This window comes from Macaca nemestrina, chromosome 20 (assembly GCF_043159975.1).
Source record: "Macaca nemestrina isolate mMacNem1 chromosome 20, mMacNem.hap1, whole genome shotgun sequence".
Taxonomy (NCBI): Eukaryota; Metazoa; Chordata; class Mammalia; order Primates; family Cercopithecidae; genus Macaca; species Macaca nemestrina.
This window is the reverse complement of record NC_092144.1, coordinates 3110868-3122698: the sequence shown is the minus strand read 5'-3', so window position 1 is coordinate 3122698 and position 11831 is coordinate 3110868. Positions and strand designations below refer to the sequence as shown.

The window sequence follows — 11831 nt, the reverse complement described above, 5'->3', positions numbered from 1 at the left end:
GGAGTGCAGTGGTGCAATCTTGGCTCACTGCAAGCTCTGCCTCCTGGGTTCACCCCATTCTCCTGCCTCAGCCTCCTGAGTAGCTGGGACTACAGGCACCCGACACCACACCCGGCTAATTTTTTGTATTTTTTAAAGTAGAGATGGGGTTTCACCTTGTTAGCCAGGATGGGTTTTCTCCAAATTTTTTAGGATGTCTTATGTATGCCATTAAATGCAAAAGTCTCTGGAAAGGTTTGTCAATAAGCAACACACACACATATACACGTACACAAAATAAGCCAAACGCAGAACTCCCAGCAGTCTGTATCTCCAAAAGAATGGAAAATGGTCATTCCAACAAAAACATGTACATGAATGTTCACAGCAGCATCACTCACAAGTAAATGGTAGCAACAGCCTAGAGTCCTTTGACAGATAGATGGGTCCACATAGCGGATTCATTCACACGCTGGACCATGACAGCCACCAAAAGGAATGAGGCTCTGACACAGGCCACAGCGTGGATGACCTTTGAGGACAATCACACTCAGTGAGAGAAGCCAGATACAAAAGGACACACAGTCTGGGCATGGTGGCTCATACCTGTAATCCCAGCACTTTAGGAGGTCGAGGCAGGCAGATAACCTGAGGTCAGGAGTTCGAGACCAGCCTGGCTAACACGGTGAAACCCTGTCTCTACTAAAAATACAAAAAATTAGCTGGGTGTGGTGGCGGGCGCCTGTAGTCCCAGCTACCTGGGAGGCTGAGGCAGGAGAATCGTTTGAGCCGGGGAGGCGGAGGTTGCAGTGAGCCGAGATTGCGCCACTGCAACTCCAGCCTGGTGACAGAGCGAGACTCCGTCTGAAAAAAAAAGGTCATGCTGTGTGCGGTCTCATATCCAGGACAGGTCAATCCACAGAGGTAGGAAGGGGATTTGCGGGTGCCAGGAGCTGGGGAGGGGATGAGAGTGACTGTTGATGAGGACGGGACTTCCTTTGGGAGTGATTAGAATGTCCTGACATTAGATAAAGGTGATGATTGCACAAAATTGTGAATGTACTAAATGCCTGAATTGTGCATTTTAAAATGGCTAAAATGGCCAGACGTGGTGGCTCACGCCTGTATCCTGGGGCTTTGGGGGGCTGAGGCAGGAGGACCGCTTGAGCCCAGGAATTCAAGGCTGCAGTGAGCTATGATTGGGCCACTGCACTCCAGCCTGGCTGGCAGAGCGAGATCGTGTCTCTAATAAATAAACAAAATGGCTATAATGGTAAGGTTTATGTTGTGTATTTTACACAATAAACAAAACCGTGGCCCACCCAAAGTCAGTGTGCTACAAAGTGGACTTGAACCCCCGTGCGGACACAAGTTGAAGGATGAACTGAGCAGCCGTGACTGTCCCCTGTGCTTCAAGTCCCCGATGTGTGCTGAGCCCACAGTACACAACTTCAGGTGGGGAGGGATGGAGACGCCTGCCCTGCCATTGACTTGCTCTTCGGACCCGGGCAAGTTTGGGCTCCTGCCTCCCTATCCGAGAAACTCTGAGGCTCTGCTAGAGGTAAGAGAGCAGGCCTGGCGCCCCCAGCAGGGATGTCATGGGGGCCCAGGCTACACCTTCTGAAGCCTCCACATCACCCCAAACAACCTTACACACTCACAAGCTTAAAACACAAATTTTACTTGTTTTTATTTAAAAAGTCCGGATCCAGCAGTGGGAAGGGACCACCCCACCAGGGTCCCTTGGCCGGAGGAGGGCAGGATGGGCAAGGCCGGCCCCTACTCATCTGGGGTACAGGCATGCGGGGGACACCCCCGGTAAGTCCCCACAAGGTAGCTCTGTGTGGCCTATGGCACAGACCCCCTATAGTGAGTAATTTGGGGGGTCCTGCTGTGTGCTAGGGGTGGGTTTCGTCTGCCCTGCGTCCCGGGGGTGGCCTGGAGAGCCAGTGGAGAGCCAGTATAGCGTGTGGCTGTCCTCCGAGGAGGGGCACCTGCGGCTGTGCGGTTCTTCTGGGTGTAGCGCGCAGCGAGTGCTTTTTCTGGGTTCAGGGGTCTTGGGAGACTGAAAGCTAAAGGGATGCTGCAGAAATTTAATTTTAGGGGGGCTGGAGCCCCCAAGGTGCAAGATGGGACCAGGCCCCAAAGGGTGGACCCCCAGCCTCTCCTCCACGGGGTGGGGTGGGGCAGGGCCGCGCCCACAGCTTCTCCTCTGCATCGTGGGCCCGCCCACTCCTCACAGGTGCTCGCTGAAACGAGAGAGCAGAGGGCCTGGGATGAGACCCTCATCATCTCTGGCCCCCACCCCGGCCCTGGGGAACCCCAGAGGCCATGGCCCATCAGCTGCTCCAACAGATGCCAGGGTTGGGGTATAGGCGTTGAACCCATCTAACCCGGGCACTGGGATCCACCCTGAGAAGCTGTGGGGAAGTTCTGGTGCCCCCGAGTGGGTCCTGCCGGCTCGGGGGGTCTGAGAGAACATCCCCGACCATCCCAGCACTGGTGCATGGGGCGACCGCAGGGCGATCCCCCGGGAGGTGGTCTCCTAGTAAGATCATGCTGTGGAGCCCCACCCGGCAGCCCCCGCGGAGCTGGGGAACCGCAGGGCGGACACACCTGGGGCCAGAATCCCGGCCCCGCCCCGCCTCGCCCGGCACACACCTGGCGACCTGGGCCAGGATTTCCTTGATGCGGACGATGAGCTTCTCGTGCTGCGCAGGGTCGCGCTCGATAGCTCCGTGCAGCCGGGCCATGTAGAAGTCCAGAGTTCCCAGCGTGGGCGTTTCGCCCGTGCCTGGGGGACAGGTGAGTGGGTGAGGCAAGGGTGCCGGGGAGTCGCGGGCGGGGGCTCCAGGGGCAGAGGTAGGGGGTGACTCAGGGCGGGTTGCGCGGGCGCTCGGAGCTCAGGACCGGGCCAGCGCAGGAGGGGCGCAGGGTGGGCTAAGGTCAGCCGGGCCTGGAGGATGGCGGGGACAGGGGCAGGGTGGGGAGGCGGGCGTCCAGGGTCGCTGAGGACAGTCACGGATGGAGGGAACGGGGTCGGGGAAGTGGGGATGACACTGGGGGGCTGGGGTCGCGTGGGACGGGACTGGGGGGCGAGGGGGTGCTCAATGGTCAGAGCGTGGGGAGGGATGGGTGATGGGGGCGTGGGGAGGTGGGGACGTGGTGTGGCGAGGCGAGCGGGGAGGCCGGGTCAGTGCTCAGGCTGGTCGGGGGCTGGCGAGGGAGAGGGGCTAGCGAGGGTGGGGCCGGTAGGAAGCGGTGCCCGGAACCTCCGAGGCAGGGACACAAAGGGGCTGCGGGAGGAGGGGATCAGGTGCTCGCGGGAGTCGGCGATTCAGCGGGGACAGGTCGGGAGAGGTCGTGGCAGGGAGACGCGGTCGGTGTGGGGGAGGCCAGGGACAGGGTTGAGTAATGGGGCGCGGAGCGGAGCTCGGGGGTGGTCTGGGAAGAACCAGACGGAGTAATGGAGTAGGGGTGCGGGGATGGGGAAGGGGGCGGAGCTGGGGGGGTTGTGTGTGTGCGATGTCTGGGCGGGGCAATAGACGGGGCCAGGTGACTGCGGAAGGGGGGAGGAGGCGGGGCTCGGTGACCCGGGCGGGACTGGGAGATGGGGGCGGGGCCCGCACCCGGCACCGGCAGTGAGGCGAAGCTGGCGGTGAGCGCCTGGCGCACGGCCTGGAGCTGCTGCTGCAGCGCCAGCGTCCTCCGCTCCTCCAGCGCCAGCTCCTGCTCCAGACGCTCGCGCGCGCTGCTCATGCTCTGCGTGTGCCTCTGCAGCACCGCGTTCTGCTCCTCGAAGGCCACGTTCATCTTCCGCAAACGCCGAAGCTCCGCCTCGCGCGCTGCGCCGGGCATAGGGGGAGCGGGGTCAGAGCCTGCGCCTCCCCTCTCCCCCACCGCCGGGCTTTTGCCAGGGACGTGCCCCTTGCCTGGGCTTCCCTCACTGGGCTTCCCTCACTGGGCTTCCCTCACTGCGCCGTCTGCCTCCTGCTCCACATCAGCTGCTAGGGCGACGGCGCGCACCTGGGAGCTCATAGGAAACCTCCCGAACCGTCTCCTCCAGCCTTGGGGCCCTCTTGGCCCACGCTCCGCTCCACTACCCACTTCCACGGAGTTCGCATCAGGACCGCAGTTAACGCTCACCTTTGTTTTGGTCCAAGAACTCTTCAGTGAAGATGGGAACATCGAAGGTGGAGAAGCCATCGCAGTCCCCACCCTAACAGGAAGGGACAAAGTGGCAATTTTGCTGGTGGTAGGGGGCAGCCACGCTTTCTGGGTGTGTCCCAAGCCTAGGAGGGTCTCCTGGGGCACCCCGGGTGGGAGTGCCACCAATAGCGTCCCCACGGTGCAGTGGTACCGCCCCTGCTTGCACACATCTGGGCGTGTGGCGATCGCTTTCTCCCCGGAGCTCTCGCTCAGGGTTCTGGAAGCCTACAGACCTTTCTCCCGCAGGTGCTTTGAGAAGAGGAAGGTCGCTTACCTTGTGTCCATTCAGGAGGGTGTTCATGAGCCCAGAGCCTGAGTCTTCTGGCGGGGGAGGGGAAGGGCAGAGTCAGCCTCCCAGGCCTCCAGGGACCATGCCCTGCACCCTAGGTTAGTGCTGCTCAGCCGGCTCCAGCTCCCCACCTGAGTCCCCCGCGTCTGGGCATCCCCCATCGCTGTAGCGAGTGAGCCCCCTTCACTCTGGTTATGTATCTTTTCCCCGCCCATCCCACGGGACTGTGCCCCATGGAGCCGAGGCCCTGCCTGGGCAGAGGTCGCACCCCACAGAGCAGAACCCCAATTGCTCGCACCGGCCCTTCTCACTTTTTTTTTTTTTTGAGACGGAGTCTTGCCCTGTCGCCCAGGCTAGAGTGCAGTCATCTTGGCTCACTGCAACCTCTGCCTCCCGGGTTCAAGCAATTCTCTGCCTTAGCCTCCCGAGTAGCTGGGATTACAGGCACCCGCCACCACACCCAGCTAATTTTTGTATTTTTAGTAGTGGCGGGGGGGGGGGTTTCACCATGTTGGCCAGGCTGGTCTTGAACTCCTGACCTCAGATGATCCACCCACCTCGGCCTCCCAAAGTGCTGGGATTACAGGCGTGAGCCACCGCGCCTGACCCCTCCCACCTTTCTTGATCTTCTTCTCCTGGATCTTCTCCGTGCACATCTTATAGGCTTCCGACTGCTGGTAGGCCCGCAGCTCCTTCATGTACTGCTGCTTCTCTCTCTCGGCCTCATCCAGGTACCGCTAGGGAACAGCACCAAAAGACCTGAGGCAGGGGAAGCCTCTAACGCCAGGACCCAGTCTTCATCACTCAGCTTTCACAGCACCCTCCCCTCTCCTGAACCTTCCATAGTTCCCTATTCCCTCCAGACAGACAGAACCGGCTCCTCAGCCTGTTGCTCAAGGACCTCTGAGCTCCCACATCACTTCCCATGCCCCAGGCTCATCCCCAACTCCCGCCCTGACAAGACACTCCTGGGCGCCAGAGTCATGGGCAGGCACCCAACCTCCAGGGTATGTGGATACCTAGACTCCCTCCTGCACCCGTTTTTCTCTTTGAAATTTCACTTACAGGGGTGCAAAGCGGTGGTGGTTTTGTTACATTTCCGTGATGTTTTTGCAATTTTTAAACTAACAGTATATGAAAATCAGATTTCACAAAAAATCCAGGCCTTATCCTGACTTCTTAGACATATCTTTGTTGGTCACCCAGTTTTCGATCTGTCTTGCCTCTTGCTAGCCGCGCCCCCAAAAGCTGGTCATGGGCTGGCCATGGTGGCTAATGCCTGTAATATCAGTACTTTGGGAGACTGAGGTGGGCAGATCATTTGAGGTCAAGAGTTCGAGACCAGCCTGGCCAACATGGCGAAACTCCATTTCTACTAAAAATACAAAAGTTAGCAGGGCGTGGTGGCTGGCGCCTGTAATCCCAGCTACTTGGGAGGCTGAGACAGGAGAACTGCTTGAACCCGGGAGGTGGAGGTTGCAGTGAGCCGAGATCGCGACACTGCACTCCAGCCTGGGCAACAGAGCAAGACTCCATCTCACACACACACACACAAACACACACACACACACACAAAAACTGGTCATGGGTGGGCATTTCACCAGGCAGAAGGAAAAGCCCTGCACGTGGAATCCTTTGGGGGTCGGGGCTACTGGTAGTACGGGGGTCCGCCGGCCCTGCTCAGCGCCCCGCTCACCTGCTTCTCCGTTGGCTGCAGCTTGCTCCACTCGGCGCCCAACATCTTGGTGATCTCGGGAAAGGGCAGATCCGGGTGGCGCGTGCGGATCTGCTCGCGCCGCTCGTTCAGGAAGCGCACGTAGCCTGTGACCGGTGCCTTGGGCCCATTCGGCAGAATCTTCTTCCGCTTCTTGCCCTTGGGCCAGCCGCGTTTCTTCACCGGCTGCAGAACCGGGCTGCGTCGTTGGGAGGGGGGCCTGGCGTACTGGGGCGGGGCTCAGAGGGGCATGGGCGGGGCCTAATGCTGTATGGGCGGGGATGGGGCGGGGCCTAGTTGGGAGGAAGAACCCGGAAGAGATGGAGGTAGGGCCCAGTCGGGAGTCAGGACACGGTGGTTTAGAGGGGTCCCTGGCCAGGGATGAGGGGATCCCAGAGACTATGGGCCGAGGTTTGAGCACAGGGGTGGTGTTTACTTAGATTGTAGGCGTGGCCTCTGCTTGGTGGGCGTGGCTTCTTGGAGAAAGGGCCCACAGGACCATGGGGAGGGTGCCGCCCCCAAGGAGTGGAAGTGGGCGGGACCTTAGAGTGGGCAGAGCTGGCATTGTGTGGTGGGCGGGGCCTGGACTTAGGGAGGCAGAGGACCTGTCAGGGGCGTGGCAGCTCGCACGGGGCGGGGTCTCAGCTTCCGGAGGAAAATCTGGGCTGTGGGCGGAGCCACAAGCAATTCAAATCCAGCCTGGGGCGGGACTTCAAGGCTGGGGCCGCAGCCCGGGGCCTCCCCCAGCTCAGCGCAGGGACTCTCACCTCCTCCTCGTGGGACCCCTTCTCGCCGGCGCGTGGACCCTCGCCGCGCTCTTGCTTGACAGCCACCACGAAGCCCCCATGCTGGCCCGGAGCCTTGCCGCCCGCCGGCCTGGAGCCAAGGATACAGAGGTCAGCCCCGTCCCTAGAGCCTCCCCTCCCCCAAACGCCTACCCCAAGGCTTTTAGACCCCCGACGACGGGGCTGCTGCGAGAGTGCACGAGCCCGAGGAAGCAGGGTCTGATGGGGTCAGTATCCGCGGAAGGTGGGACAAGCGGGGCTCCTGGGAGGGGCTGGAGGCCGAGGTGGGGTATGCAGGATTGGATGGAGAAGCCCCCTGACCCAGGTTGGGGGCGGTCGAGACCCCGGCCGGGGTGACTGGGGTGGGGGTTCAGGAGCTAGGGCTGCAGCCGGGAAGGTAGCGAGGGCGTGGGGAGGGAATCGGTGCACTCACGCGGCGGCCGCGCCGGGCTGCTTGGGGCCGTGGGACATGGCTGCTCCGGGCCGGACCTGGAACACGGACGCGGGCGGAGTTGAGTAGCGCCTGGGCTGATTGATGGCGGACCGCGAACTGGGGTATCCCGTGATGGAGAGCCCCGGGATGCCGGGCCCGGAGCGCTGGGGGGGCCGGATCCGGGGGCGGGGAAGTCCTCGAGGGCGGGCGCCCCAAGAATCCTTTGTTGGGCGATTGCCCCCCGGGAGGCCTGGGCCGGTTCCCTCCGGCCCAGGAAAGACCCCGGCCCGGCCCTGGGACCCCCGCACCCCCGCCCCCTCGCAGGGCCCGGAGTTCCGCGGCTGTTTTCACCTCCAAAGAAACTTTCCCGGACCTCCCGACTGCGCGACGCTCCAACCAACCGCCCGCAGCCCACCCCCGCCGACTGCCCCGCCCCTCCCCGCCCCCGGCATGCTAATGAGGCCTCGGCGAACGGTCCCATTGGGTGAGGCCTTCCCCCGGGGCGTGCCCATGCAGATACCGATCGGCGCGCCGACCGGCGATTGGCTGGGGAGGCTGCTGAGCCGCGTGGGAGGTTGGTAAGGAAGGCGGCGGGCGGTGCGTCAAGTTCGGCTGCGCTCGGCCGCGCTCGGGACCAATCGGGAGCGCGTGGCGGACTTGCCGGGCGGAGCCTCTTAAAGGGCCAGTAGGTGAGGCGCCGACTCCTCCTCCCGCTCTGAGGGCGATACTCCCAGCAGCTGCCGGATGGCGAGACCGGCGGATCCGGGTCGGGCCCCGCCCCGGTTGCCATGGGGACGGAGGTGCTAGGGTTAAGTTCCTGTGAGGCAGCCCCCAGCCCTAGGACAAGGTGGGACCTGTTCTTAACATCCTGCAAAACCTATCGGAGACGTTTCCTATTTATTTATTCAGTTTAGAACCCCCGACATCCGGATCCGAGGGCTTCTGGCCACAGGGGCGGCTTTCCCAGTGGGATCTGGGCTTTCCCTCCTGTGCAATGGGGACATCGCACGATGTCCAGGGCATAGAGGCTGGGATGCTGCGAAGCTGAGAACGGGGTGTGGGTCAGGCAGGGGGTGGGGTTGGGAGCTAGGCTGGAAGTATTTGGGGAAAGATGGTGGTAAAGGGAGGTTGCAAGGACCTGGTGAAGTTGGGTCAGGATGCTCCGCTCTGGGGGATCAGACCCAAGTTGGGGGCTGCTCACTTCCTCTTTTTTTTTTTTTTTTTTTTGAGACGGAGTCTTGCTCCGTCGCCTAGGCTGGAGTGCAGTGGCTCGATCTCGGCACACTGCAACCTCTGCCTCCCGGGTTCAAGCAATTCTCTGCCTCAACCTCCCGAGTAGCTGGGATTACACACGCCTGCCACCACGCCTGGCTAATTTTTGTATTTTTAGTAGAGACAGGGTTTCACCATCTTGGCCAGGCTGGTCTTAAACTCCTGACCTCGTGATCCACCTGCCTCGGCCTCCCAAAGTGCTGGGATTACAGGTGTGAGCCACCGCGCCCAGCCCCCTTCCTCTTCCTCAAGTCCGCTCAAATGTCACCTGCTCAGCCAGGCCCTCGCCTCTGATTTTTTTTTTTTTTTTTCTCCGTAAGTCGGTTTCCTCTCTGGCCTGCCTGTTTGGTTCACAGCAGTGACCATGGTGGGTGTTCAATACACATTCATTGAATTGTTCAAATGTCTAGGAGGCAGATGCAGTCAGCTGCTTTGGAAAACAGACTGGCATTTCCTCAAAGGGTTAAATAAATGTGGAATCACCATGCAATTCAGCAGTTCACTCCTAGGAATATACTCCAGACAACTGAAAACAGGTGTTCAAACAAAAGCGTGTACACAAGTGCCCATAACAGCGTGATTCATAATAGCCAAAAAGTGAAAGCAACTCAAATGTCCGCTAACAATGCATGGATCAATGACGTGATATATCCTTACAACAGAATATTATCGGCCATAGGCTGGGTGCGGTGGCTCACACCAGTAATCCCAGCACTTTGGGAGGCAGGCGGATCACTTGAGGTCAGGAGTTCGAGACCAACCTGGCCAACATGGTGAAAACCCAGCTCTATTAAAAATACAAGCCGGGCACGGTGGCTCACGCCTGTAGTCCTAGCACTTTGGGAGGCCGAGGCGGGTGGATCACGAGGTCAGGAGATCGAGACCATCCTGGCTAACATGGTGAAACCCCGTCTCTACTAAAAATACAAAAAATTAGCCAGGCGTGGTGGTGGGTGCCTGTAGTCCCAGCTCCTCGGGAGGCTGAGGCAGGAGAATGGCATGAACCCAGGGGGCAGAGCTTGCAGTGAGCCGAGATCGTGCCACTCCACTCCAGCCTGGGCAACAGAGCAAGATTCCGTCTCAAAAAAAAAAAAAAAAAAGGAAAAGAATATTAGCAGCCATAAAAAAAAAGTAGCGAGTCTCTGACACGGGTCACAGCATGGATGTACCTTGAAGACATCACGCGCAGTGAGAGAAGCCAGACACAAAAGACCACACAGTGTGTGATCAAAATGTTCAGGACAGGCCCATCCACAGAGACAGGAGGGGGACACATGGGTGCCAGTGGGTAGGGAATGACTGTTGAGAGGGATGCGGTTTTCATTTGGGGATGAAAGTATTTTACAATTTGATTTCAGTGATGGCTGCATGACTCTGGAAATATACTACAAGCAATGGAATTGTATGCTCTAAATGGGTGCATTATATGTGAGTTAAGTCTCAATAAGCCCGTTGTCGTAAGATGCAGCCTGGGGCTGAGGAAGGGGAGCTGGCCCTGGTATCTAGACGGTTCCACACGCCAGACCTGGCTCTGTTGCTTAATCAGCTGTCTGACCTCCCAGGCCTCCCCTGTGTCTCTCTGCTCACTTAAAAATAGTGCAGGTGAGGCCGGGCGCGGAGTCACCCCTCACGGCCATAGTCAATAACAAATTAATGGTACATTTATTTGTTTATTTATTTTATTTTATTTATTATTATTTTTTGAGACTGAGTCTCGCTCTGTCACCAGTGCAGTGATGCGATCTCGGCTCACTGCAAGCTCCACCTCCCAGGTTCATGCCATTCTCCTGCCTCAACCTCCGGATTAGCTGGGACTACAGGCGGCCGCCACCACGCTTGGCTAATTTTTTCTATTTTTTAGTAGAGATGGGGTTTTGCCACATTAGCCAGGATGGTCTCAATCTCCTGATCTCGTGATCCACCCGCCTCGGCCTCCCAAAGTGCTGGGATTACAGGCGTGAGTCACCAGGCAGCCTTTTTATTTTGTTTATTTTGAGATGGAGTCTTGCTCTGTTGCCAAGGCTGGAGTGCGGTGGCATGATCTTGGCTCACTGAAACCTCTGCCTCCCAGGTTCAATGATCCTCCTCCCTCGGCCTCCCAAGTAGCTGGGATTACAGGCATGAACCACCTTTCTATTAGGTTTTTTGTTTGTTTGTTTTTGTTTTTATTTTGACAGAGTCTCACTCTGTCATCCAGGCTGGGGTGTAGTGACACGATCTAGGCTCATTGCAACCTCCGCCTCCCAGGTTCAAGGGATTCTCCTGCCTCAGCCTCCCGAGTAGCTGGGATTACAGGCACCCGCCACCAAAACAGGCTAATTTTTTTGTATTTTTAGTGGAGACGGGGTTTCATCATGTTGGCCAGGCTGGTTTCCAACTCCCGACCTCAAGTGATCCACCCGCCTCAGCCTCCCAAGGTGCTGGGATTACAGGCATGAGTCATCATGTCCAGCCTTCTATTAGTTTTTTTTTTTTTTTGAGGTGGATTTTTTTTTTGAGCCACCATGTCCAGCCTCTATTAGTTATTTTTAAATGTATAATTAAATTTGTGCAGGTGTGGTGGCTCCCACCTGTAATCCCAGCACTTTGGGAGGCTGAGGCAGGAGGATCACTTTGAGGTCGGGAGTTCCAGACCAGCCTCGGCAACGTAGCGAGATCCCATCTCTACAAGTAATTTAAAAATTGGCTGGGCGTGGTGGCTGCTGCCTGTGGTCCCAGCTACTCAGGAGGCCAAGGTGGGAGGATCACTTGAGCCCAGGAGGTAGAGACTGCAGTGAGCTATGACTGAGCCACTGCACTCCCGCCTGGGTAACAGAACGAGACCCTATCTCAAAAACAAAAAAACAAAAAAGAAGAAGAGTTTTCAGGTTGGTTTTGAAAGCAGTTTGGAGTTTCTTGGCATCAACAAAAACACCTTGTCACAGGAATATTTTCTTTTTTTTTTTTTTTTTTTTGAGACGGAGTCTCGCTCTGTAGCCCGGGCTGGAGTGCAGTGGCCGGATCTCAGCTCACTGCAAGCTCCGCCTCCCGGGTTCACGCCATTCTCCTGCCTCAGCCTCCCGAGTAGCTGGGACTACAGGCTTCCGCCACCTCGCCCGGCTAGTTTTTTGTATTTTTAGTAGAGACGGGGTTTCACCGTGTTACCCAGGA

The 11831-nt window shown here is 58.4% G+C and overlaps 1 protein-coding gene across 1 annotated transcript; it reads right to left on the bottom strand.

Annotated features, from left to right (window-relative positions):
• Positions 1-1644: 1644 nt before the first annotated feature.
• Positions 1645-7824, bottom strand: LOC105485510 (high mobility group 20B). The gene is made up of 10 exons (XM_011747896.2): positions 7761-7824; positions 7410-7465; positions 6959-7067; positions 6174-6377; positions 5094-5214; positions 4463-4509; positions 4126-4198; positions 3609-3824; positions 2641-2773; positions 1645-2228 (listed from the first exon to the last, which is right to left on the bottom strand). Exons 2-10 carry the CDS (start codon positions 7445-7447, stop codon positions 2216-2218), a joined length of 954 nt encoding a protein of 317 aa, XP_011746198.1. The 5' UTR covers positions 7448-7465; positions 7761-7824; the 3' UTR covers positions 1645-2215.
• Between the last annotated feature and the right edge of the window lie 4007 nt (positions 7825-11831).

Coding starts and splice junctions, on each gene's coding strand:
- LOC105485510 (XM_011747896.2), bottom strand. CDS start 7,447: ATGTCCCACGGCCCCAAGCAGCCCGGCGCGGCCGCCGC. Junction 6,378..6,958: donor AGGGGTCCCACGAGGAGGAG/GTGAGAGTCCCT, acceptor CCGGTTCTGCAG/CCGGTGAAGAAACGCGGCTG. Junction 4,199..4,462: donor CCCTCCTGAATGGACACAAG/GTAAGCGACCTT, acceptor CCTTCCTGTTAG/GGTGGGGACTGCGATGGCTT.